This window comes from Lemur catta, chromosome 22 (genome assembly GCF_020740605.2).
Source record: "Lemur catta isolate mLemCat1 chromosome 22, mLemCat1.pri, whole genome shotgun sequence".
Classification (NCBI taxonomy): Eukaryota; Metazoa; Chordata; class Mammalia; order Primates; family Lemuridae; genus Lemur; species Lemur catta.
Genome location: NC_059149.1, coordinates 24,055,468 through 24,082,622, shown reverse-complemented (window position 1 = coordinate 24,082,622; position 27,155 = coordinate 24,055,468). Strand labels below are relative to the sequence as shown.

General features: G+C 42.2%; 1 protein-coding gene across 1 annotated transcript in view; it reads right to left on the bottom strand.

The window, feature by feature from the left end:
- DOCK5 (dedicator of cytokinesis 5) overlaps positions 1-27,155 on the bottom strand; it is a 165,217-nt gene that overhangs the window by 95,808 nt on the left and 42,254 nt on the right. Inside the window, exons 2-3 of the mRNA XM_045535787.1 lie at positions 21,900-21,983; positions 5,137-5,177 (exon numbers count right to left, since the gene is read on the bottom strand). Coding sequence (XP_045391743.1) covers positions 5,137-5,177; positions 21,900-21,983 — 125 coding nt within the window. The remainder of the gene's footprint in view (positions 1-5,136; positions 5,178-21,899; positions 21,984-27,155) is intronic.

Sequence of the window (27,155 nt, the reverse complement as noted above, 5' to 3'; positions counted from 1 at the left end):
TGAAGATTTGGGTTCAAAGCGCACAGGATAAATGTGTCATAAATGAAGTGGCAAACATGCCCAGGTCAGCTCAGAGCCACGATAACGGTAAATAAAGAGTTTGATGATGGGCTCCTAAAACCCCTCAGACCCTACAAGCCGTGAGATGCTCCCCTTCAACAGTTTCACATAATGAGTGAGACGGAGGCTACGCAGTGCTCAGTCGCCCTTAAAATGTGAGTGGTTTTCTAAAGTAATTCCACTTCCGCTTAAACCAAATGCACCCAAATCAATGAGTGTTAGTTACCTGTTATTTTTATAAAGCACTTCACAGCCTCAAATGCTGTTCATTCTATTACTACATCCCTAAGAGGCAATTCTACGTCAGTACTATGGCACTGCCCATGGGGAAAAAACTAAGGCTCAGAAAGACCTCAGAAAAAGACAGGAAACTGCTGGGTAGAACTGAAGAATTGAGGACCAGATCTAACCAAGATGAAGCAAGTCGTAGATGTGGATTTTCTTAAATACCACAAGCTTGTGCTGTATCACTGTATGATGTGCTCTTTTATATAGAAGAGCCCGTGTAGCTGGTACCGTTGGCTCAGTTGTCCCTAGCTCTGCTCCTGTAAGAGCTGGCATGAACTCCGTGGGTGCCGCACATCAGGGGTGGCTGACCACAAAGGTGGGAGGGGATATGCCACTGCCCAGAGGACCATGGTCCAAGATGAGTGTGCACACAGTGATCCTTAATCCACGCAAAGACTAGAAACGAGTGAACATTGACAGGGGCTGATCTTGGGTCCAGCTGCATGTACTATATTAGTCTGTGAAATACTCTTCTTTCTCCCTTTTCATCCTTTGCCAGTAAAACAGGAAACAGCAAAGAACATTTGAGATTAAGCTGCTCCCAGCACTGGTGATGACAGGGCAGATCCTGTAACTGCTCGAGTCAGAGGCAAATGGCCATCCTTGCCTACCATGAAGAAGGATCCAAAGAAAAGTGCACACCTTCTTCCTCCTCGCTTTGAGAAAGGGGCAGGCGTGAGGTGTGCGCGTGAGAAAGCACTATCCCAATCCGTAATTGACAAGACCAAGAACACACATAGAGAAAAGGCGGACAATGACCTCTTTCACTATGGGGACAGGATTCAGAGCCATTTTGGAAAACCGATCAAACCACTGAAAACAAACCAAAGTTCAATGTGTGTGCAATTCTTCTGGGGCCTGATTTTTGGAGTTCTGAAACTCCAGATCCGTCCCTAGGACGCCCGAGGAAATTTCTTTTGTCTGCTGAGCTGAGGTAAATGACTTGTTGACAGTCATCTCTGTGGGGCACCATCGCTTGGATGTCGTGAACTCACCTTGAGGACACGATGCTCAGTGAAATAAGTCAGTCACAAAAGGACAAATACTGTATGATTCCAGCCCTGTGAGGCACCTGGGGTAGTCAGATTCATGGACAGAATGACAAGTGGGGGTTGCCGGGGACTAGGAGGGAGGACAATGTGATTGACAGGCACAGAGCTTCAGCTTGGGGAGATGAAAAAGTTCTGGAGACGGATGGTGGTGATGGTTGCACAGCAGTGTGAATGTACTTAATGCTGAACTGCATGCTTGCAAACAGTCCTAACAGTAAATTTGATGTTACATGTATTTTACCACAATGAAAAAAAAAATTTCCACAACTCAAAAACAAAGGGCAGCAGAGGACACTGAATAGGGATGAACTATTTAGTTATAAGGATCCATACCCGGAGGTTAAAATAAAACGTAACACTGCCAGTCCAAAGGAATATCCTTGCTGAATCTTTTTCAAATCAAGAAGGTAAAGGACCATGCTAAAGATGGTAAATTGGATTAAGTATAGTTTAACCCAATTAAAAAAAAAATTTTTTTTTACAAAAGAAGGTAAAGGACCAATTAAAATTTTCATGCATTCATAACCTGGTGACTGGTCTCTCCTCATCACAGGGAAACAGCCAAAGAAGTATTCAGAAATACACATAAGCAATGATGGATTTTGTGGCATCTAAGCAGATCATAAGCAGATAATTTATACTGGGTGTACAGACACAATGATTTTCATATTAAGAGAATATTTACTTTGCTGTATTATTAATACCACCCTGTCATTTGCAGGCATCATCTTTCCATGATGCCACTTGCCATTTACAGTCATTTAACTGCTCTGACAAATTCCTATGTGACACACAGAGCCAGAGTGAGCCTGGGTAATATAGTTCTGATTTATAGCCTATTTCTCAATTCTGCTTTTCTTTCCTCAATGCAACCTACTCGCTTGAATAAAAAAATAAATGAATGAGTTTCTAGACGTCACCCTTACCCACACACCCACAGTCCTTCCAGGATCGATAATCAGTTTTGGAAAAGCTCTTGGCTTCTTCAATTTGTAAAACCACAAGCTCCTTTTATCACCACTCTAAATGGCTGGGTCAGCTTATAAATGACACCACGCATTTCCATTAAAATAATAGGCCTTTCAAGCAGCTCTTCCTCCAAGGAGCGGGAAATGAGGCAAAGAGCATTAAGACAGCATCTCTAATGGACTGGATCTCTTAATGAAGGGGTATCAAAAGTTGAACATCATTCATGACAACTGTTTCAATTCTCTCTGTTTTTCCCAGCTCCCTCCGCAAGAAAAATATTTCAACTTAAAAAAAAAAAAAATCAACACATAAATGCATGGCCCTTGTTTGTGCCAACATTTCATTCAATGATTAATACAAAGTTTTTCTCTAATTATCAAAAACAATAGGTCTTACTAAAATAATTCTTCTAAAGGATGAGGTTTTAAACTTAAAAGGTTTTAAGAACACTTTAATGAATACAAAAAAATTAAAAACACATCCAGAACTTGTCCTAGCAGGGACTGATCCTAGCAGGGCAGCACCCTATCCATCTTCTTTTCAAAACAGACAACAGGGGCACTGCTAGCTGGATGGATTTCCACATATTCGGCCCTCCATATGGGGGGGGGTTCCACATCCACAGATTGAACCAACTGCAGACTGAAAGTATTTGGGAAAAAAAATTGAACACGTACAGTTTTTCCTTGTCATTATTCCTTAAACAATACAGTACAACAACAATTTATACAGCATTTACATTGCATTATATTAGGTATTGTAAGTAATCGAGAGGTGCTTTCAAGAATACAGAAGGATGTATGTAGGTTACATGGAAATACTACACCATTTTAGATCAGGGACTTGAGCATCCATGGATTTTGGTATCCAAGGGAGGTCCAGGAACCAGTCCCCCATGAATAAAGAGGATGACAGTATTAGGAAATCACAGGATGCCTTAGAAACCAAGGTCTTCTATGATCAAAAGGATTCTTCTATACCATAGACCCTATGAAAAGGAAGACCTGTGGTATAGGGCCTTGTTTCAACATAATTGACATCGACCAGTTAAAAAATCAAGAATTTTGTTTGTTCCGTAAGTTCATCATATGATTTTATCTGACAATAGTTTTTTTGTTTAAGGGTTAACTTCTTTTTTGTTTTTTAAGGATTGTGAATTCCTACTCTTTAACAAATTCAGGGCATCAAAGCTGTTAACTCTAATCATGCTTTGAAATAACCACCGGTTCCATCATTGTGAGTAAATTAAACAGGGCTAAGGTGCGGGAGTGGCCGTACACCAGGTGCTCTGGGTCACTGCGGGTCCCCAGAGAAAGATTTTCCCTTTAGTCCTACCCTGTTCTCATTCACTCCTGCAAGTCTGCCTCTTAGGTCTCCATTTGATGGCTGAGAGAAATTGAAGTCAGCAAGAGAGTAAAAGAAATTAATTAGTTTGGAAAAGAAGACACGTGGCTCAAGAATCTAACTATGGGTAGAAGAATTCAGTATCAGGGTTTGGGCAGAGACAAAAGGACCAAAATTGTGGGAGCTGATATTTGCATTAAAACCTCCTTTATTTTGCCAGATTATTAAGTTCTCAAAGTTAACAAAACGTGCATGTGCACACACATGTGCAAATAGTGGGTATGAATTAAGTGTCAAAACCAGAAAACAGTCCTGGTTTTTGATGGCCTATACCTTGTGGAAAGATGTTTTTCTGGGCTCTGCTCTTTTGAGAGTCGGGTGCCCAGCACAAGCCTATCTGTGTAGGAGCACGTCTACCTCATGCTGTGTGGGAAGAAGAAAAACTGTGGGTTCTTTTTTTTACTCCCTTTTGATAAATTCTAAAACATTTCTCTCATCCCTTTCCTAATTCACTATTTGGCGTGCAAACTAACTGTGAAATAATAAGGCCCTATCAACTTTGCTCTTTCAAAAGAAAGTGCTGACATGTTACTTACACTGCCCCAGCGAGCAGTATCCAAAATAAAGTGCTGACAAGACAGAAAAGAAACCGTGGGAGGTATTAACATAATTAATAGATTTTCTTTAGCCTGATGATTCATAGTTTTGGCATAGGGAAAAAGAACTGTCTAGGTTGGTATTTTTCAAACTCTGCCCACGAGGAACAGCAAGAGACACATTTTTATGGCAACCTAGCACTAAACATAAAATACATAAAATATAATTTAAAAATACGTAAAAATATACACCTGAAACAAAAGTTTTGTGAAACAATATTTACCATTACATCTTATTTTCTTCTCTACTTTTCAGTTTCATTTTTTGGAAAATACTGGGTATAACCCACTATATGTTGATTTCATGATGTATATTGGAGTTGTAAGGCTTACAGTTTGAAAACCACTACTATGGTTAATCCTAGTTTACAAAGAAGGAAAGAACTGAGTGGAAACTGGAAGATGCTTTTGTTCTGGGATTTTAGCATTGGAAGTAAAGGACAGAGGGAGAAGCACAGGTCCCTCCCTCCCTGAAAGAGAGACCCCCACTAGAGCAGTGCTGCTGTGTTACCACCATGCTTGGAGCAAGAAGTCCTCCAGGACTTTCTCCTTCAATTGGCTGGCGAGGAATATGGTTTATGGGACTTGCATTATTACACTTAAGCATTGAGGTCAGAGAATTTGGTTTCAAATCAAAAGAAGAGACATCAAAGAGAAAGCAAACTAGGTCTAGAGACAGCAGTGAACAGATAAGGGGATCAGATAGCACAACACAAAACTTGCAGACAGATTTCAAACGAAATAGAAAATTCAATGATAAGCCATACCTTTTTAGATTTATTTTGGAGGGTATATCCTCTGTACCAACCTGTCAGGGCATAAGAGAACACAAAATCTTTTATGTTTTCTGGGTAATACATTAGCAATACACATTCTCGCGTTCTGTTAGTGATCCTGGGATGGAACCCAAGAGACGATTAGTAGATGATATGTTAGAATATGAACATTTTAGTTTATTACACAATAAAAATCTAGATCTATTTTAGAACTGTATTCTTTTAATAATAGGATTTAAAATTCACTTAGAACCTAACCTTATCAAGGATCAGGCAAAAAAAAAAAAAAAAACCAAGATGGAAATCGCCACAACCTCTTATCACCTCAACACCTTGCATGAAAAGCTCCTTTCAGTAAGTGGTTTTGCATGAATGAATATGAACTTTCACTGTGTACATACATTCTGTAAGTCACCTTATACTATTAAAATAGATATTGTAAAATAATTTATATTTGCTCTGAGCTCCCAGGTTAAGAATCACTATTCTGGAACAATTTTAAACTGGAATAGCAAATCTTATATATACAAATATTTACACCTAAAAAAAAAATCCAAATAATACAATAATGTTTTGTGCAATTCTTGGTAATAGTATCAGCACCCCTTCCTTCCAAATAAAAGGCTGTTATGAGTTTGCTTGCTGAGGTTTTAGGTAAAGGTTTTAACTTCTTTAGAAATTCTAATAAAGACAAATAAACCTACGGATATTTTCCAACTCTCCATCTTACAGAGGGAGTATACAACTTATTCTGTCTGTGAACAGACTTTTTATACTAAATACTTATTGGATACTTTATATTATAGATAATTCATGGTACTAAGTTCCCTCATTCCCATGCCTATCAACTAAGGTGTCAATATGGTCGGTTTGCTTAACTAAACTCTGTTGTAAGTAGAAGACACATGTAAGGCATCATATATAGTGAGTAGATGCAAACTGTACTTAAAAGTTCAGGCATCTGCCAACAGGGTTCTAGAACTCTTTTAATTTTCTCTAAATGAAATCACCCAGAAAAAAAAAGACACACAATCTATTTTGTATATGTTACAAGTAGAAAATTGAGTTTACCTTCTTTGGACACAGATTCAATAATCTTTTCACAAATTTTGAACTGTCAATGGCATTCCCAAATTTAAAGGATTTTGCCATGTTTTACAGGCAGGAGTGGTATACTAGGGTGTGCATTTGTGGTTGCATCAGGACACATGGTTGAGAAAGAGATATCTGAACAGGAAACGCTGTCCTGGGTTTAGGAAGCCCATGGGTAAGTGGTGCAGGTGTAAGAACACCCCCAAGGTAAGCATCTCTCCCAGGTCTCAAGAGTCTGAACCCATCTGCACACACTTGCTTGGTTCTGTGAAAACATGAAAACGGCTTTTGCGTAAATGAATGGCTTCAATGTCATCCTGGGACAAGGTCGGAGGGCTGGGGCGACAAGCTGAGAAACTATAATTTCATCTCTTCCAAGCAGTTTTCATCTTTCTATGTTCTACAAAGCCAAGCTGTCCTAATAGAGACTTCGTTCCACTCTCTGAGAAGAATTTACCTGCACTTTTGTAAACAGTGTTTTGCGTAGCCATTCATCACAGAATTATGCTTCCAAAACCTGTCATTGTTGAAAGGTTTTTTTAACCTCCTAAGTTTTCTCTAGAATTGTAGTGTGTGCATAACCCCTACCTAAAGGCACGAAATTATCGTGCTGGATTTGTGAAAGTGAATGCTCATTTTCCTTGGCGTCAGGGAGTAGGAGAATGCTGTCTATTTTGGGGTTTTAATCACAGACTGCCAGGACTCCGTAAATTCAATGGCTAATAACCACACGGGATACGGTAAGAGTTCACGAGTATGTTTGTTCATTTCTGTATTACAAACGTGGGCTGTTATACAAGCAAGAACACAATTTTCCAATTAATCCCAAATATTTAAAGTAAGACAATCGTAATGAAATACAGCATGTTCTTAGGCTTTGCATCTTGAAGCTAAGAGACAACGAGAGGTATATCACCAAGCATCTGTAATCAATGGGTAGAGTGCGAACCGGTTGTCAGAACCCCAGAGGCTTTCTGTAGTTATTAAGTTATTAAAATGAAGGGAATGAAAGGAATGAGGGAGTGAGTCCAGAGAGCTAATCTGTCCTACACTGAGCTGAAATGACAGTCTCGAAAAGTGATTTCATAGCAACCGCTGTGAACACATAATGTTACTCTATGCTAAGGGCTGTTCTTCCAGTAGGATAATAAGTCATTTGTTTTCCTGGGACTACCCCAATCCAGACAAAAACCTGTCCTCTCCGATTTGGAAACATCAGGGAGTTCCTAATTCCACCGCCACAGTTACTTACCTTGCCTGGCTTCTCAGATAATCTCCATCCATTGAGACTCCTGTTCCAGGTCACTTCACCTACCCAAGTGTCTCTTCAGCTATTGCACACTTTCTCGCTGACAGATCTCTTACCTGGCTCTTCTCCCTGCTACACGCAGTCACCCAGCAAACATTTATTAAGCACTAATCTAAGCACCACAGTACAGGAGACAGCAAGAGTCATCGTGAAGATTACACTCTGATGTAAAAAAAAAAAAAACTGAGTAAGATGATCTGAGATAATGACAGTACGAAGAAGTGCTCAAGGAGCATCACAAGGGACATTATTTCAGATAAGATGATCAAGGAAGGATCACTCTGAGAAGCTAACAGGAACCACCATGAAAAGATCTGGGGAAAGAAACTTACAGACAGAAACAAATCGAGCGAGGAGACAGTGAGGAGAGGGTCAGCTTCAAGTTCAATGACAGAAGGAAAATGTAATTGCCAGAGCTCAGTGCAGAGAGGGGCAGGGGAAGGAGGCAACAGAAGGTGGTTAGAGGCAGGCATGGTTCTCAACCTGGGCACCCACGAGACCCACCAGGGAACTGTTAAAAATACCGATGCCTGGGCCACACCCCCAAATACTCTGATTTAACTGGACTTGGGTGGGACCCAGGCTTAGTGTTTTTCAAAAGTTCCCCTGGTGACGCTAATGTGCAGGCAGGATTAATCGCCACACATACAGGTATTATTAATATACACCACAGAGGGACCTGGGGTTTATTCTAAGTACAACAGGATGCATCGGAGGGCTTCAAATGTCATCACGCCTTATGCTTTTAAAGAGCATCCTGGCTGCTATACGAGCATGGATTGTGGGAGGTCAAACAGTAGAAAGAGGAACACACCAGTGAGGAGACTGGTGGGTGCTATGGAAACGGGGAGCAATGAAAGGATGCAGGAAGTTGCAGGATGTAAGGTGAACCCACAGGAGTTGCTCAATACTTAGGGGACACGGTGTGCTAATTAAGATGGGAGATTGGTTATATACTAGCGAATCGATCAAATGTGTCAATAGATTAAGAATATGGGAAGTCGGGTTTCTTACTGTCACAGGAGTTACAAGCACAAGAAGGGAAAAAACTTGATGGAACCCTGTGCTGCTGGGTTGGAACTGAAGGTATCCGTGTGAATGTGTGACTTCCCATTGACAAAATCGGTCAAAATTAGCAGAGGTGCTAATCTATATATACACAAATGCATGTCAACCCTAGCTCTGTTGATCTAGTTAGTTCCTATTTTTCTGACCCTGTGACAGATGACAGAGGGAGATTTCAGAAAGAGACCTATAAAACCAGCCTAAAGAGCTACCAGTCCAAAATGAGGCAAGAGGACAGAGGGTTCCATGAGGAATGAATCCAAGAAGAAAGGGAACTGAGAAATTATCTTGTTTGTCTGAACATATTCAAAGGAGGTAAATACTTCTATCAGAAATCTTGAGTAGGAAACAGGGATAGGTCTGCAGAGAACCAAGAAAAAAAGGAATTAGCTCTATAAAAACAAATCAAGGAACATCCCACAACCTCTGCTGCTTATATTACATAGGCATAATAATCCAAATAATAACTGTTTAAAAGAACAAAAGAAATAATAATATATCTATATTTGGTTATCTACATTAGAGATAAATGGGTGTTTGGATAGTTGGTGGAGAGTATAGGGGAGAGAACTCCTCATCTTCCATAGTAAAAAGTAGATAAGTAAAATTGAAAACAGAAATATCAAGTTTAAAAGCACAGTTATTTGGAAGAGAAGAGGTATATAGCACAAAAATTGGCTAAAGGAGTCGAAAGATTTCTGAAAGAGTTGAAACTCCTTGGAAATCAGGAGGAGTCAGGAAGGGACTGCTGTTTTTCATTATAAACCTTGGAGGAATGATTTTGACTTTTAAACTTACAGACACATATAGCTGATTAAAAAAAAAAATACAGCAATAAATCCTGGTAAGCCAGAATTGAGCACATCCAAGATGACAGGCATAGAAAACAGATCCGTACATAGTTGCCAAGTGCGGAGAGGCTGCAGGGTCGACTACTACGAAGACACCCGGAGAACATGGGAGGCCGACAGAATGATCCATGATCTTGACTGTGGTTGTGTTCCACGATGGTATGCACTTGTCAAAGCAGGCAGAACTGCGCACTAAATAGGGTGAATTGTACTCTACGACCATCATGATGAGTGAAAGACCCAAACACAGTAGACACATGTAATTCTACCGACATAAAGTTGACTAATAGGTAAAACTAATTCATGGTGATCTAAACCGAATCAGTGGCTGTGTGCTGAGGGTGGGAATTGTGCAAAGAAGGCATCCGGGGATTTTCTAGGGTGAGGAACATGTCCCATGTTTTCAGTGGAGTGTCAGGTACATGGGCTGCATTCATTTGATAAAACTCATTGAGTTATATACCTAAGATGAGTGTATTTCACTGAATACAAATTTTATGGCATTTTTTTAAAAATGTGCAAATTTACACTAACCAATGAATACTACTCTGCAAAGTAACCACCTGCAAGTCATATAGAATCGCATTGCACAAATACAACTATTTCTGTTTGAAACTGCCTCTCAAACAAGTTTGAGTCATGAATGAAAAAAAATCACAGAACTATTTCTCCGTGACTTGACTTTGTATTGAGTCTTCTTGAAGACATTATTCATCTTACTCCATGCTCCAAAACTCATTCTGGACAAATTTTGCTATTTTTAAAAGTTCAATTGCAGATTGGAGATTCATTTATTCAGCCAGCAAACAGTTATACATGTTAGAAAGGCAAGACGTCGATGTCTCTATATCCTAAATCTTACTTAACAATGGAAAGAAAATAACATGTATGTATAAACACACAAGCATATGAACAAAAAAAGTAATTTCACAAATGGCTAAAAGTTATGAAGGTGTGAAACAGAGCCATGTGGGAAGCCGACTCATAGGGATGGTGCTACTTTAGAAAGCATGGTTAGAAAATTCTATGAGTAGGTGCATTCGAGCTGAGGACTCACACTACTAACGTGGCCGCTCATTCATTATACATAAAAACACTTACTGAACACCAGTGTGCCTGACATCGTCTGCAAGGAGGAAGGAAACAGATCCATAAACAAATCACTAAAGACAAAAGGGCTTTTAATGGCAATGCTTGGAGATATCGGCACACAAAGGAGAGAGTCATGAATACTCTGCAGACTCGGGCCATTTCTAGGGGGGACTGAGGATTTTTTTTTAACGATGAAAACATCATTTAGATGTGTAAGTTAGGGAGTATTTTGTAAAAATCTCTCCTTATTTTGCGATCACAAGATAAATTAAGTTTTCCCTCTTGTATACAATAAAAAAAAACAACAAATTATTTTTAATCTCCTAGGAATTAAAGGCAAGAGACAGACAAGGAGCTGCTGTTCACATGCACCCATGTTGTGTGCGTGTGTGTGTGTGTGTGTGTGTGTCTGTGTGTGGGGGAGTGGGGAGGTGTCCACAGGGGAGGAGCAGGTGCTAAATCCTGTTGTTTCTCCTTTGAGAGCCACTGTCTGGTAGCTTCTAGATAAATACAGTTAATTAGGCCTAGGTCAAAGGTTCCATCCCCTGTGGGCCAGGTAAACCTGTCCGATTTCCATGGTCATGGTCTAATCTTCCATTGCCAGAGAGCTGTCCTTCAAACAGAAGCCCATTGTCCCACAAAGAAGCCAGTGAGCAGAAGAGCGGGGTGCAAACTCCTCACAGAGAAAGGGCTCAGTCTGAAATACTCCTTTCAGAGGGACAGTGGCTGTCCCTTCCCACTCCCTGCCTTCCAGAGCCTCGAGTTTCGTGATGTTCACGCTCCAAACGCACTGACCACTTCACTGGGCCTTTGGAAAGTCAAGTTCAAGAGATGCCAAGACAGTAAAAGGTGATTCTATCATTTTGTATTTTTGTGTGCGACAAGTCAGTCCTCCAAGTGAATTATCTTAGCTCCATTTTGTGCTTTTGAGATAGGCAGATCTGGTAGGTGTTGCAAATTTGAGCTGCAAAGCAACTCGGAGCTCACTGAAATCTAACACCCTTACTTAAAAGAAAGGAGACAGGCAAGGAATTGAAAAGGCTTGTCCAAAGTCAACCAGCCACTTCCTACCTATGCTGGGGACACAAATACAGGCATCCCGCCTGCCAGCTCATCACCCTTTCCTGGCACTAAGCTGCCTCCCTGGCAGTGCTAAGAGTACAGTCAACAGGACACGTGCTCAACGCACTGCCTCTCAGGTGAGGTGAGTCTGGCCATGGAATTTGGTAAGTATAAAACACACACACACTAGGCACACTGTCTAAGTGGAAAGAGATGTGGCTTCCAACTTTCATTTCATATTTTTGATGAACAAAAAAAGAACCTGTCCTTTGCAGGACCTGGCACACAGCAGCCACTCAATAAATGTTCGATGAATACGTCAATGAGAATGAGAAGTCCCCTTGAGCTACTGGCCAGGTATATTATAGAATAGACTGTTGTAGCTGGGCATGGTGGCTCACGCCTGTGATCCTAGCACTCTGGGAGGCCAAGGCAGGAGGACTGCTTGGAGCCAAGAATTCGAGACCAGCATGAGCAAGCCCCATCTCCACAAAAAATAGAAAAATGGACCAGGCATGGTGGTGCATGCCTGTAGTCCCAGCTACTCAGGAGGCTGAGGCAGGAGGATCTCTTGAGCCCAGGACTTCAAGGCTGCAGTGCATTATGATGACGCCACTGCACTGCAGCCCAGGTGACAGAGCAAGACCCTGTCTCAATAGAATAAATAAATAAATAAATAAAAGAATAGACTGTTGCAAGACATATGCAAGGAAATCTGCACCTACTAGACAAAACTGGACTGCAAAGTCTGGGTGAACCTTCTTTCTCCTGAGATCCCCTGCCCAGTGGGCAGAGACGGGCAGAGCCAGAGCATCCTGCCCAGGAGCCCAGAATGTTCGGAAAAGACAAGGCACTGCTCCTTTATAAAGAGAACATTTTTGAAATCAGAAGGCCTGCTTTTCTGTCCTGGCTCCACAATAACCAGCTCTGGGAAACTCCATTTCTCTCATTGTCAAAGGCTTTGATCTCTTACATTTCCTTCCACAAAAATATCCTTACGTTTTTTTAAAATCTTGTTACGCCATCAAATCTAACGCTGTAGCTAAAAGCGCCAAGAAGGTTTCTTGTGGTCGCCTACGATACGTGGTGATGTCAGAGACTTCTATTTTCAACCAGCAAATACCTCCTTAGACAAGCAGGGGGATGTGGCCCAGGTGGTGACGGGGGAGGAACGGAGCTAAATCACAGTGCATGGAACGGAGAGGTGACAGATCCAAACGTCCACTGCAAAGCTAGGAAACCTCTCTGGACCTTCCCAGGCCCCACGGAGCTCAGCGAGAGGATGGAAATAACATTTCCTCCAGGCTGGACGACATCTCCGCTCTGGTTTGCCAATTCCCTTTATATTTTCTGCATGTGGCTTTTTTTTCCCCCTTTCTTTTTTAAAGTAAAGTAATCCTGCTAGCGGTTAGTCCTTGGTAAAAGTCTAACTTTGCTGTTCTGTGATGAATTTCTCTAACTTATCCAACCAGTTGGAGATAGCTGAAATGGCAGGATGGAGCACTGGATTTATCAGCACTGTGAGTTTGAAACACAAACCAGAGGAGGGTATAATTAATCAAGATACATTTAATGAGGTCTGTCTTTTATAAGGAAATACACTAGACTCCATGGGGCCTCAGGGAGTTTGGGAGTATGAACCCCAATCCCTGATCTCTCATGACAGCAGCAGGACCCCCTGGCCACAGTGGCATGTTTGTTTGGAAGAGCCACGGGAGGAGGTATGAGCTCACCCCAATAGAGACACATTTGGGGTGCTGGTAAAAATGTCTGACAACTATTTGAAAAGCAAAAGAACCTCACCCCTTTTGGAAAACTGTATGTTAAGTCCAAAGCATAAGCATCATTTCCCGAAGGGCCACGTGTGGTGGAAAGAACATTGTGCTTGGATTCCGTGAGACCCTGGTGGAAACACAGCCCTACCATTTAACAGCTGTGTGAACCTCCTCAAGTTTTTTAACCTTGGTTTTCACATCAATTAAAAGAGCATCAGTAACTCTGGTCTCCCAGGATTGTAATAACTGAGACTCGGTATATCAAAGTCCTTAGGTCGATGTCCAGCATACAGAGGGATGTTCAATAACGTCAGATAAGTGAGAAGCTAAAGGTACCCAACCGTCTCCAGCTCTTAGGGCTCTCTTTTGATTCCTACGCTGATGACAACACTGATGACTCTGTTTGCAGTTCATTTTAATTCCTTTTCTGAAGATTGTATCTGTGCTCCCCGGAAGGAGCAGAACCTCTCTAAGTTATTCTTAAATTACTGATGACAAAGTCGAGACATACATAAGCAGCTGGAACACCACGCAAGAGGATGCTTCACACCAGAGCTGTAGTGCCAGATAAGAAGCGTAGTATTGGCCGGGCGTGGTGGCTCACACCTGTAATCCTAGCACTCTGGGAGGCCGAGGCGGGTGGATCGCTCAAGGTCAGGACTTCGAGACCAGCCTGAGCGAGACCCCGTCTCTACTAAAAAAATAGAAATAAGAATTATCTGGACAACTAAAAATATACAGAAAAAATTAGCCGGGCATGGTGGCGCATGCCTGTAGTCCCAGCTACTCGGGAGGCTGAGGCAGTAGGATCGCTTAAGCCCAGGAGTTTGAGGTTGCTGTGAGCTAGGCTGACGCCATGGCACTCACTCTAGCCCGGGCAACAAAGTGACACTCTGTCTCAAAAAAAAAAAAAAAAAAAAAAAGAAGCGTAGTATTTTCCAACACAATAACTTCCCTGCCCCAAGAAAACGGTAGAAGAGATGATGTTAATAACTAGGGGAATTTTAATTGGGATTGCACTGAATCTATAAACCAAGTTGGAAAGAACTGACATTTCGACAATACTGAGTCTTTGAATTCTGTCATCATCATATGCTTTTAAAGATCATAAATTACTCTTATATTACTATGAACAAGGCAGAGGCATGTATGTATCTAACCTTTTCGCCAGCTACAAGCAAGAGGAGAAATATCTTACATTCATTTGCCCTCAATCCATTTTGAACTTTCCTCTAAGACTTTCTCCTTATACTCATTTTTTACCTTATGCCACTCTTTAACTGAGTCCTACCCAGCACCATGGTGGTTTTATGTGGAGATCAGACACCTAAGGCATTTTAAAGGTTACACACCAAATAATGTGAGGGGCCCAGCAGTCAGAGGTGTGAAGACAGCCATGAATGGGTATGTGTGGCATGCGGTAGAAGAAGCCTGCTCCACCACATGCCCCCTTCTGACCCCTTGATCCAACCAAGATTCCCTTGGAGTCTGATTTTGCAGAACACTGAAAGCTCCTGGGAACTTTCCTCCAAAGCATTCCCAAAAGCATCTTGGCTTTCAGCTGAGCTTGCCTCCTTGAGTGCATAGGAGCTGCCCAAAGGGTCAACTCCAAGTACCAGTTCAAGACACAGTAAAGGAATGAAGGTACCACTGAAGAAAGAGTTCTGACCTCCACACTAGGAGATTCTACATATGCCTATACCTGAATAATGTACATTTTAAAGATGAAATCTTAGAAGCATATTTAAATAAATCTCGGCTAGGCGTGGTGGCTCACACCTATAATCCTAGCACTCTGGGAGGCCGAGGTGGGAGGATTGCTTGAGGTCAGGAGTTCAAGACCAGCCTCAGCAAGAGTGAGACCCCATCTCTACCAAAAATAGGAAAAATTAGCCAGGTCTGGTGGCACATGCCTGAAGTCTCAGCTACTCAAGAGGCTGAGGCAGGAGGATTGCTTGTGCCAGGAGTTTGAGGTTGCTGTGAGCTGATGATGCCCCTGCAATCTACCTGGGGCAACAGAGTAAGACTCTGTTTCAAAAAAAAAAAAAAAAAAAGAAAAGAAAGAAAGAAAGAAAAAAACATATTCAAATATATCTCAAAAGGAAAAATAGGAGAAGGCATTCTCTTTTCTGTAAGATTAATTCTGAAATAAGACTTTTCACTGGCCCTCCTCCTTTTAATTACTTTTTTCTGGTAAACACATTCCTACTGCCATGTATCTCTTTTGGAAAAAAACATCTCGGGAACATATGTCCCCAACAGCAGTAGTTTACAAGCTGCAGTTAAGGTAAAGGTCAGACAGATGTGGGAAGTGACCAAGCACACTCAACAAAATGCCACATGGCCTAATTTGCTTTCAGGGCTAATGCCAAATGTTTGCAGCACGCAGTGCTTGTCATAAAATCCAAGCTGCTGGGCTCACTGCCACTTACGTTTTCGAAAGGCAGTTTTTTCTGTAACTAGATCATGGTGACCGTACAGATTCTGAATTAACAACAAACTGAATTATCTTGATTAGTGGGGTGACAAAAGTAAACAAAAGTTCCAAATACCTCGAAGGCTCTAGTGGAGTTTATACTCGGTCAAATTTTACACATTATTAAGAACTGATTTTTAAAATCAATTTTGATTATTTTGTCTCTTGTTTGGCTTGTGACCATTGGGCACATTGGTTGACTGAGCAGAGAAAGAAATAAGTAGAAAGGAGGAACAAGAAAGAGATTTCAAAGTTACCAGGTTGATTAATTATCACGCAGGATAGCAGAACGTGACAATCCATCTTCCTGAATCAGACGTTCTCAAAAAGTTAGGGACCTTACTGTATCATAATCTCGTCGCTGCACCTCAGAAAGATGATTGTTAATCCTCCGCTGGAAAAAAAATCTTCAAAAGCACTCTCTCCTTTTTTATGCGTCTGTTAGAAAGTTTTGTCAGCCTTAGAGATAAAATGCATTGCCAGGTAATATACCTGTCATAACAACGTCCTCTATACCTCCTCACAAAGGCCGGCTATATGAAGATGAGATTCAAAACATGTGCAGCTAAAGTCATAATCATTTTTATTCCTTTTCATGTTATAAGGGAGTGGATTTCTTGATTAAGGTGCATTTTAAAACTGCCCTTGTTCTACAGAGAAGAAATAACAAGGGATATTGGGGATCTCTTGTCCATAAGCAAATGCTTCTTTTTATTTCTTTTCAACTTTTCAGGGGTGCCCATCTCCTCTGACTCCTGTCCATGTATTTGTGCTATCCTTTCCAAATTGTCCTGAGATAATAAAAAACTTTGTGCTGTGCCTGCCTCTGTAGAGCTCAGATCACCTTTGAGACATTCCCTTACTGTATTAGTTCCAACGAGGCCTGTTCGTATTGTGTTTACCCCAGAAATCAGCGCTCACAGCAGTAACCCTTTCTCTTAAGCTTGTGAGCGGTCTGTGGAGCTTGAAAACGAGTTATTCAATGGATATGAATTAAACAGACAAAACCAGTACAGGAGGGACAGGAGCATCTGGGCCTGAAGCCACGTGTGACCAGACTGTGGTTAATCACAGGAGAGGAGAGCTCTATGGTAACATGCTGAAACCCTATGTTTATAAGGCACTATATATTTTTCAAAGCACTTACAGTTGTTCACTTTCAATTCAAAAAGCAACCCAAGTTTAGATGAAATGACCGTGACACAAAGAGAGATGGAGTGTCCTGACCAGGGACAGTCAACCTAGACAAGGGACGAAATCCCCTAAGCTGAAGCAGTCCTCCTCCTCCTCTGTCACTCTCCACCTCTGGTCTCTGCCACACCACCTCTTCTCCCCATGGCAATCCTAAGAATGGATCTGAACTTTTCTGTTTTCTTACTTTGTTTCCTTCTTTTTGTCTATCCCTCCAGTGTAAACCCCGAGAGCTGGAACTTGGACTTTGTCATTCAAGAGACCACGGTGCCTACAACATCTCTCATGCTCAATAAATGCACGTGGCACATACGAGGTGCTCAGCAAGTAATGCTGAATGAACAAATGACCACAGCTGGAATCTCCAGGCGTCAGTGCTCTTTCTGCCGTGGATGTGGGGTGAGAAAGAACATTGACGATAAGTAACAGCCATCTCCCTGCCAAATGCCTGCCGTGGTTAAAGAAACAAAGATACAGCAATAGCCACAGGCAGGCAGGCCAGCACCCGAGAAGAAAGGCAAGGACGCTGGCTTCGGTCCTTAAGCATTTCTGTTCCCTGATAAAGTCTCTGAAAGCAAATAACTCTTGGGGACCTATAAAGAATGAGCAGCATATAGCTTCTCAGTCAATTCTACTCCTTTCCCTCATCTTTTAGTAACAAATGACGTTCAGGGGTGAGGTCAGAGGAAGAAATCAGTGAGCAGGAATGAGTGATGGAAGTTCTCTCATTTGGACTGTGATCTCCTGTTTTGGAGCCAAAGCTCAATCAGTCTGGCAGTTTCTCAAAAGATTAAACGTAGAGTTACCCCATGACCCAGCAATTCCACTGCTGGGTATCTACCCAAGGGAAATGAAAACATATGTCCACACAAAAACCTGTACAAGAATATTCATAGCAGCAATATTCCTATTAGCTGAAAAGTCTAAACAACCCAAATGTCCATCAACTGACGGATAAATGTCACAGATCCATACAATGAATATTTACCAATAAAAAGAAATGAAGTACTAATACATGCTACAACATGGATGAGCTTTGAAAACGTTATGCTATGTCAAAGAAGCCAGTCACAAAAGACCACACATTGTCAGATTCCATTTATATGAAATGTCTAGAATAGGTAACTCCATAGAGGCATAAAGTAGATTCGAGGCTGCCAAGAGCCAGGGGAGGAATGACAGCTGGGTATAGAGCTGCTTTCTGGGGTGACAAAGATGTTCTGAAAGTAGACAGTGATGACTGTTGCTCAACTCTGTGTACAGTGCACTTAGTAAATAACCACTGAATTGTATACTTTAAATGAGTAAACTGTGTGGTATTTGAGTTATATCTCAATAAAGCTACAATTTAAACACAAAAACTGAAGCAATGACTAAATCCTCCTACAATGCACAGAGGGCAGGGCAGCATCTGCACCCCCATATATTTCCATGGAAGGAGAACAACAGCTCTGCTGTGTAAGATCCAGGGTTACCAGCTTGCCTTGGTGTCTTATTTTCTCTTATTCACTCAACAGACTTTTGCTGAGCACCTGCTGTGTGCCAGGAGTTAGGTAGGCACAGTCCCTGTAGATGGAGGAGGAGCACATTTGCCTTCAAGGAGCTGTCACTCTCAGAAATTATTCATTCAAGCACTGGGCAGGAAACAGAAAAAGGCATTCTGTTGTGGGTCCTGGAGAAAAAAGAATTTTTCATGTCTGGGTAGACTCACGTCCACACCAGAAAAGCACAAGCAGATCTGGTATGTGTGTATCTCGGGGGCAGGGTGGGGAAGAGTGTGCAGACAGAGGAAGCTGACAGACACAAAGCCCCTGGGGCCATGACGTGGCACCAGCATCACCCTTACATTCCACCCAGTCCTGTGGGTGTTTCCGTTTTGTTTATTTTTTCAAAGGAGGGCTAGAACACAAGTTATTACTCAGCATTTCCACAGTGTTTCATGTTTGCAAAGCCCTCCTGCCCTCGCCTACTCCTGAACTGCCCAAAATAATAAAGGAATTTGAGACTCCAGCCAAGAACTCTAGGTACTTAGCAGATACAAGAACCTATCGCTGGGCATCTGGCAAAGCAGGCACTGTTTAAAAAACTAATCCCATAAAATAAATACTATTGAAAAATATAATCCCATATAGTAATCCATCTGTCAAGCTGACGTCCCACTTGGTAGTGAATGAACTCAGTGAACTCGTGATGTAGACTCCTGTTCTAAATCTGCCTCCTCGTTCACACCTTGACACGAGTCCACTTTTAAAGAACAGGCACTGATGTCCTTTGAGACGGAAGAGTTCTATGGCTGACACAGGAAATACTTTATGGCGGCAATTAGGAAGAAAATTGGCTTCTTGCTGGCAGGACCTACAGCACGTGGACCACTGTACTGAAGATGCAACACTGATGTAGTTAACTGTTTTTGTACGATTGGCCACTGGGCCAGCACTTCCTACAAGGGTATCACTGTGTCAACTGCAATATGCTAGAAGCATGTGGCTTTTGGAGTTGTTGGACTCCAGTCCATGGTATTTGAAATGGATGTGTTTGTGTGCCTGTTTATATTTATATTTAAGCTCAGTGGCCACTTTAGCTTGGTCCCCAGGAGTGCTGCCTTTAGGGATGTTCATTGGCCAATTAGGAGACCACTTGGTAAAGTATAAATATAAACAATGGACACACTTAAAATTACTATTAATATGAGCCCTAACCGGATAAAGTTCTTCAGTTAATCATTTCAAAAAAAATGTACTGGGGTCACATAAAAATGAAGAAAGAATTTCCATGATGTATTTTAAAAACATCATTTACTTTGCTTCAGACCAACTCTCCATTCTTCCCTCCCACACTCCACAGGATAATTAGAAGACCTTGGCAAAACACACACACAAACACACACACACGCACACGAGAGATAACAGGGCAAGGAAGAATTATCAGGTCAAGACCTGAAAGAGACCAAAACCTAAAATGACCAGCCGAGCATCTGGGGCTGCTTCTCTCTTGGGGTATCTGCTGATTTAAGGAAAGATCCGAGTGGCTGAAAAGCAAAGCAACATTGCGACAGCCTTGTAGGGCCAGGAAGATAAAAACCAGAGTCCAGGACTACCAATGAGTTGGCTGTCATTTTAGACAAAACAGAGTAAGGCACAACGCAGCACTACAGATAAAAGGTTTAATAAACAGAAATGAAAAGTTGGACCTGTTTAACGTAACAATTCTAAAATGGTAGGCACCTATTAACAGGTCTCAGAATGCATAAAAGCCAACAACTGACATTACTGTAAAGAGACACGGACAAATTAGAATCACGGTGGAAGATTTAGCACAGTTCTATCAGTAATAGAAAAAGCAGGAAAAAGCACGTAACAAATTTGAAAAATGACTAAGAAATTCGAATCTAACTATCACATATAGAACTTTGCACCGAATGGTGCTTAAATATACATTCTTGCCAAGCCCACATAGAAAAGTTAGAAAAATGGAACATAAGCTTTTCACTTGCACAATAGGAAAATATATGCCCATAGAGGATACACAGAGTGGATTAATCTATCCCCCTGACAAAGAGGTATGACCTGGTGAGGTTGGAGGGGACTGTGATTTTCATAAGCAAAGGAGCCCCCGAAAGATAAGCTGACTGTCTTGGTAACTTAGAATCAATGCTTGGCTGGGCCTGAGATAATGCGGGCAAAAGCAGTGGAGAGAATGGAGAGGGAAGAGAGCACACAGCCGTCTCTGTCTTCCACCTGCCCCTGGGACCTATATGGTTGCACTGAGTTGTGTGAAAGGGAAAAGGACAACGTGAAACCCCAACCCTCTGCCAAAAACTAAAGAGAAGCAGCAATAATAACAGAGACTCCTGTGCAGACAGGCAGATGACTTGGCTTTTCTACGCCCAAACCCTTCCTTTCCTCCTGCCTTCCCTTCTCCCCTTCCTCATCCTGCATCATCCTGTCCCACCCTAGGAACCTGCACGGGGTCCTGGAGGACCACCTTGCATTCCACCATCACCAGCATTTACATGGGGGGCCGGACCCTGCAAACACGGAGACCCTGTTGATTCTGTCCAGCTTCCACCTCGTTCCTACCTCATCCTTCAGAGAGAGTAACTGGGCCCCTAAAGATTGTTCTTGGCTTTGATTCTCAACTTCGGTGGCCCAAATATGCTTTATTGTGCTCTGGGGGTTTGGATTAGAAATGTGGAAATGTGGAGGAAGCCTCCTCCTAGGATTTAGAGAACCTGAGTTGAAGCTAGAAACCCAGGGTGGGTGCAGACATGCTGGGTGATTTGCAGCCAAACAGGTGGTCCTAAGCCCACAAAGAGGTTAACTGAACCACCACCCTCGTCCGACCTAGTTGGAGCAGACAAGCAGGTTTTCTGGACCTGCTTAAGTCTTGACCTAATTCTCGGAAAGAATCACAGCAACCCCAGGAAGTCTCTCCCTCATTTCTTCCCCCAACCTGGCAACATTAAGTGCTGAGTAGAAAGAGACCCTTAATCAGCAATGCTTCCTCTGAGCTACCACAAACCCACATTGCAAGCGCCTTCCCGTGAGCCAGCTCTGTGGCTGATCCTTCTGCACCCCATGGCTGCAGCACAATGACAGCGTCCTTCACACAGCCACGTGTCCTGACTCCCATGTCTGCGCACGTCTGCACTCATGTATTCAGCTGGCTGTTTTGAAATCACCCTCAGTACCAAACTGTGTCACCTAAGTACTTCCTGTATTTTTACTATCGCGGCTTCAGGAAGTAAAGCGTGTTGATGTTTACTCTAAGTGCTTTGTTAATAAGTAACGTCCACTGTTTTTGCCCTTGCCCCGGGCTGGCAGAAGGCCGGCCGGACTCACCCTCATACATCTCCAGGATGTGAACTGTGTCGCCAATCTGCAGGGAGAGCTCCACATCTTGAGAAGCATTGTAGTTATAGATCGCTGAAAATGAGAAATAAAAGGGGAAAATTAGAATATAGGTCACGAAATAGCACATTCAGGGGTTAGTGAACAATTTAATAATTTCGTGTAAATTCCCCACTGTGAAGTAGAGAAGGGACCCCCATTTCCTTGATCCAACAAGTATTGATCAACTGCCTACCATGGGTCATATACTGTGTTAGAGACCAGTGACAGAGTGACAAATCACATAGACAGGACCCCTGTCCCCAGGGAACGTAACGGTCTAGTGCAAGGGAGAAAGATATTAAATATATAATCACAGAAATAACTATGTAATTAAAATTGCGATAAGCACTAGGAAAGAAGAAACCAGGCTACAATGAGAATATATTGTGGGGTCTATTGGTCAGTGCCCTTGTTCATCGGACAAGCCTACAATACCACTGGGCTAATGATCTCTAGGACATAGGGGAGCCATCTCTTGGCTTCCCTGACACAGTATTTGGTGGCCAAAAAGCCACTTGGAGTCCCATCTACCCCCCAGTGACAGACTGGCACAGGGTGCAATGCAAGAATGGCGCCTGCCCCAGCCCAAGGCACCAGGCGGCCTTCACACTTCCCAATCACCGTGACCTCAGCCACCACTGTCCTTAAGACTGGCAATGGCCGGGCCAGGGTGTAGAAACCAGGAGACTAGCTCATAACTCAAAAAGAGGAAGACAACCCAACTTTAAGATAGTCAAGAGCTTTGAACAGATATTTTACCAAAAATTATCTATAAATGGCTAATAAGCACATGAAAAGATATTCAACACTATTAGTCATTGGGGAAATGCAAATGAAAACCACAGTGAGACACCACTTCACACCCACTAGAATAGCTATGACTTTTAAGAAGGTAGACAATTGGCAAGAACACGGAGAAATTAGAACCTCCATACATTGCTGGTAGGAATGTAAAACGATACAGCCCCTTCTTAAAACAGTACGGCAATTTCTCAAAAAGTTAAACATCCATTTACCATGCAACCCAGCAATTGCATTCCTAGGTATCTACAAAGAGAAATGAAACCATACATATGTGTACGTCAATGTTCATAGCTGGAAAATGGCTCCCCCAGAGATACCCACATCAAATCCCTGGAACGTGTGCATGTTACCTTATTGGCAAAAGAGCTGATTAAGTTAAGGATCTTGAGAGGGGCAGCCTCTCCTAAACTATCAGGGTGGGCCTTAAAGGTAACCACACATATGCTTCCGAGAGAGACAGAGGGAGTTGTGACAGACACCAGGGAGAGAGCAATAAGATGGAGACAGACACTGGAATGACGAGACCTCAAGTCAAAGACTGCCAGCAACCAACAGCTGGATGAAGCCAGGAACGGAATCCCCCCGGGAGCCTCCAGAGGGAACACAGCCCTGTCCACGCCTTGATTTCCGAATCTGATCTCTAGAACTATGAGACAATAAATTCTTGTTTTAAGCCATCAAGTTTTTGGTCATTTGTTACAGCAGCCACAGTAAACCAGGCCAGCAGCAGTATTCACAATGGCCAGAAAATGGAAACAATTCATCTACTGACAAAGGATATAATAATATGGCATTATCCAGGCAATGGAACACTACTCAGCAACAAAAAGCAATGGAATAATAGACACATGCTCTGACGTGGATGAACCTCAAAAACGTTACACTAAATGACAGAAGCCAGATGCAAGAGACCACATATGTTACGATTTCATGTATCTGAAATGTCGAGAACAGGCATTTCACAAATCTGTGAGAGACGTTACAGCAGACTATGGGCTGCTGGGGCTGCGGTGGGGCTGCGGATTGGGCACGTCGCACACTAGCGAGCTTTTGGGGGACATGAAAATATCCTAAAACTAGATTGTGGTGACACTTACACAACTCTGTAAATTTAGTAAAAATCACTGAACTATAGACTTAAACTGTGTGGATTTTATAGGAACTTCAAGGAAGCTGGGGTTTGAGTTTGTTTTTTTTTTTTTAAGTAGATTTCTTTCTTGCCCTGACTCTACTGACGAGTGATCTGCATCCCTTCCAGGGAAAAAGAACCACCTTGGAGGTTCAGCTCTAGCCATTTATACGCTGGCCCAAGGAACCCACGCTGCTCCCCGTCTCTGCAAGCCCGATGAGCACATGAGGATGGTCACTCCATCCCTCTGCACAGCCCACAATCACAAAACAAAATCCTACTCGTAATTAAGAAAGAAAAGTGTCCTTATCATTGCCAATGGTGGGAGCTCCATGCTCTTCCCTGAGTGCATTCGACACCTGCATGGTGGCTTACGTCACAATTTGTTTGTGAATGGGAAGGAACACAGGTCCCCCCACCTTTTTTCAAGCGGCCTCTCCTTTATGAAGGAAGTCATCCAAATAGTGTTCTTCTGTAGTCCTGGCACAAAAGCCGGGACAAATTATGTTGGAATTTATTTCCCTATTGAGCTTTTGGTCTAGACTATGAATTTCAAACAGGGATTGGCTGATGAAGCAGTGAAATTGTACAAGACTCAGAAGGAAGAGTTAGTTCCCAATTCCTAGACCTGTTCATGGGTCACTGGGCCACAGCAGCTATTCTACTGAGTTCAACTCCTTCATGTGACTGCCGGTTCTTGAATGTTTTGCCTGCTAAGAGTGTGGCTGGTTTTCTACAGAAATGCAAACTTTACATCCTTGACGCCCGCTAGTCCCCCATTCACGGCCTTCTGTTGAAACGGTTCCTTCCACTGGACCCCTCTCAGATGGAACCAGGAAGTATGAGGTCACTGTGTCACACAGTGTTCTGTAATGACCAAGCTTCATCTCTTCCTGGTTCTTAGTCACTGGGAAAGTAAGCAGAAGCTCTCAAAGGCAGAATCTTGCACTGGTATCTCCAAGCACAAAAAAGCTACCAAGGACAATTGGAAACATGCATGACACATGCACACATGCACCAAAGACCAATATGTTTCCTTCAAATCTAGACCCCTCAGCCTAACTCAAAGTGCTCCAAAAGTTATCCCAGCTTTAATTATCCATCTTTGCCTCCATCATCTGCCAAATTCCAACCTCTTTTTCGGTCATGACTCGTATATTCTCCCCTAAATTCTGGCCTCAACCCGTGGTTTGTCCTGCCTAGAACAAACAGCCTGTTTTTGTCTTTATAACAATCCAAATCTCACATCCACAATTCAATTCATCAAATGACTACTGGCTCCCTGTTACATGCATGGATCTTTCTTCTGACATCCCACAATTTTTCCTTTCAGCACAGTTGGGGTTTTTAATCGCAGTGTAATCGCCTGCCAACAACTATTAATACAAAGAAACCCCCTCATGAATGGAGTCCTCATTACAGATGACTTTTGTGTCTTTCTCATTACAAGGTCCAAGCTTAGACACAAAGAAGGTGCTCAAGGTGCAATAATGACTTTAGAAAGTAGCATTTTTTAAAAAATAATATTTTTATTCCTCCTATAAAATACACCAAAATGTTATTCACCACTTCTTCCCCAAACTCAAACACACTTCTGCTTTCTTGTGGAGAGGTAGCTATGGTTTCCCATCACTCAAGAAAGGGATACTAAAATCACTTCTCTGGCCACTTTCTGTTTATCACAAGACAGAATCAGAATCTGCCTTTCCAACCTAAGCTTACAAGAGATTCATGTAGGAAGCACATCCCTTCCACAACGCCTTTCACCAGAGTGAAAAGTCACCAGAGGACATTTGTACAATGTGTTTCATATCTCTGGGCAGAAGAAGTATAAAACAAGATTCCCAATCACCTACAGCCATCGTCTGTTCATTCCAAGTCTTCTCTTAGTGGCTTGCCCTCCATATCCCTCACCTTAATACACCTCATATCCCCTTTCTATTTTACAGTTTCACTTTATATACGATATATCTTAGTAACTGTATGATGTGGATATAGGTGCCACGTTACTTAATGAGGAGGCTGAGATACAGACGGGTTAAACCCAGCATGTGAGCAGCAAAGCTATTCCTAAAGATGGTCCATTCACCGCATTTTACCAGGCTGGTGCATGATGGTGAAAGTATGCCCTGGAATATCCTAGAAACAAAGAGAAGCGCCTAGATTTCTCTCATTAAATGAGAATCCTACTTGTAAAAAACAAGCTTTATTGTAAAACCAGTGACTGGTGATCATGTTGCCTGCTAGTGCAGTGCAATTTCGAGAACAGGAATACAACTAATGCACTCAGCGGGCCGTATTTTCTGCCTAAAACGTGAATATCTATTATAGAGAAAGCTAGAGAAAAGGGAAACCAAGGAAGACCTTAGAGTTAAGCAAAACAAAATTCAAGACTCACTGTTACCATTTACACGTTGCGTGACCTTGAATGAGTTACTGAGTCTGGGCCTCAGTTTCTCATCTGTAAAATGGGGTTGGCTCTAAAGGCCCCTTTGGCTCTAACGTCTTCTGGTGCATGGAGTGACGGTAAGAGGCAAAAGAAACATGTTGTATCATTTTTGAATGAGCAGGCACCACCACAATCTCTTGTTTTGACTGAAAAAATTAAACAAGTACAGGGAGTTGCTGCACATACTATGCGCAACGATGGGAAAGACAGATTGCTGGAATTCTTCCCTAAGCAGCTTACTGTTTATAACAGCAAAGTATAATTCTGCAGAGCCAAGTAGACAAGACATAATAGTTTGCATTTTACCAAATCCTTGATTTGGCTCTTTCTTTTAAACCAGGCTTACATGAGAGAAGAAAGTTGAAGTCCTGGGATTATGCAATAAGAAACCAACAGAACAGACTTGCAGGCTGCAAACTGAGGATCAGTGTTGAAGATGAAAAGTCTGTGGGCGACTAGTAATGAATATTTCTAACGAATGAGATTCTTTCAGGAATCCTCAGCTTACGATCCTCTGAAGAATAACTAAAACATTACATTTTTATTAGTCCTCTGATAGAATCTACAAAAGAGAGACCTAATAAACATAGAATGAGACCGCAGTATGAGTTGTATACTATTCACAGTATTTAAAAGAGGACTAAATTTATTCTTTTCCACTATTATCTTGATCTGCCTAGTTTCAGACATTAATTCTATATAAACTAAAGAGGCATAACTCATCTTTGATTTGCATCTTGGCTTTAACGCTGTTGGTCCCCAAGCCCCGAGCCATGGACCAGTATCAGTCTGTGGCCTGTTAGGAACTGGGCCTCACAGCAGG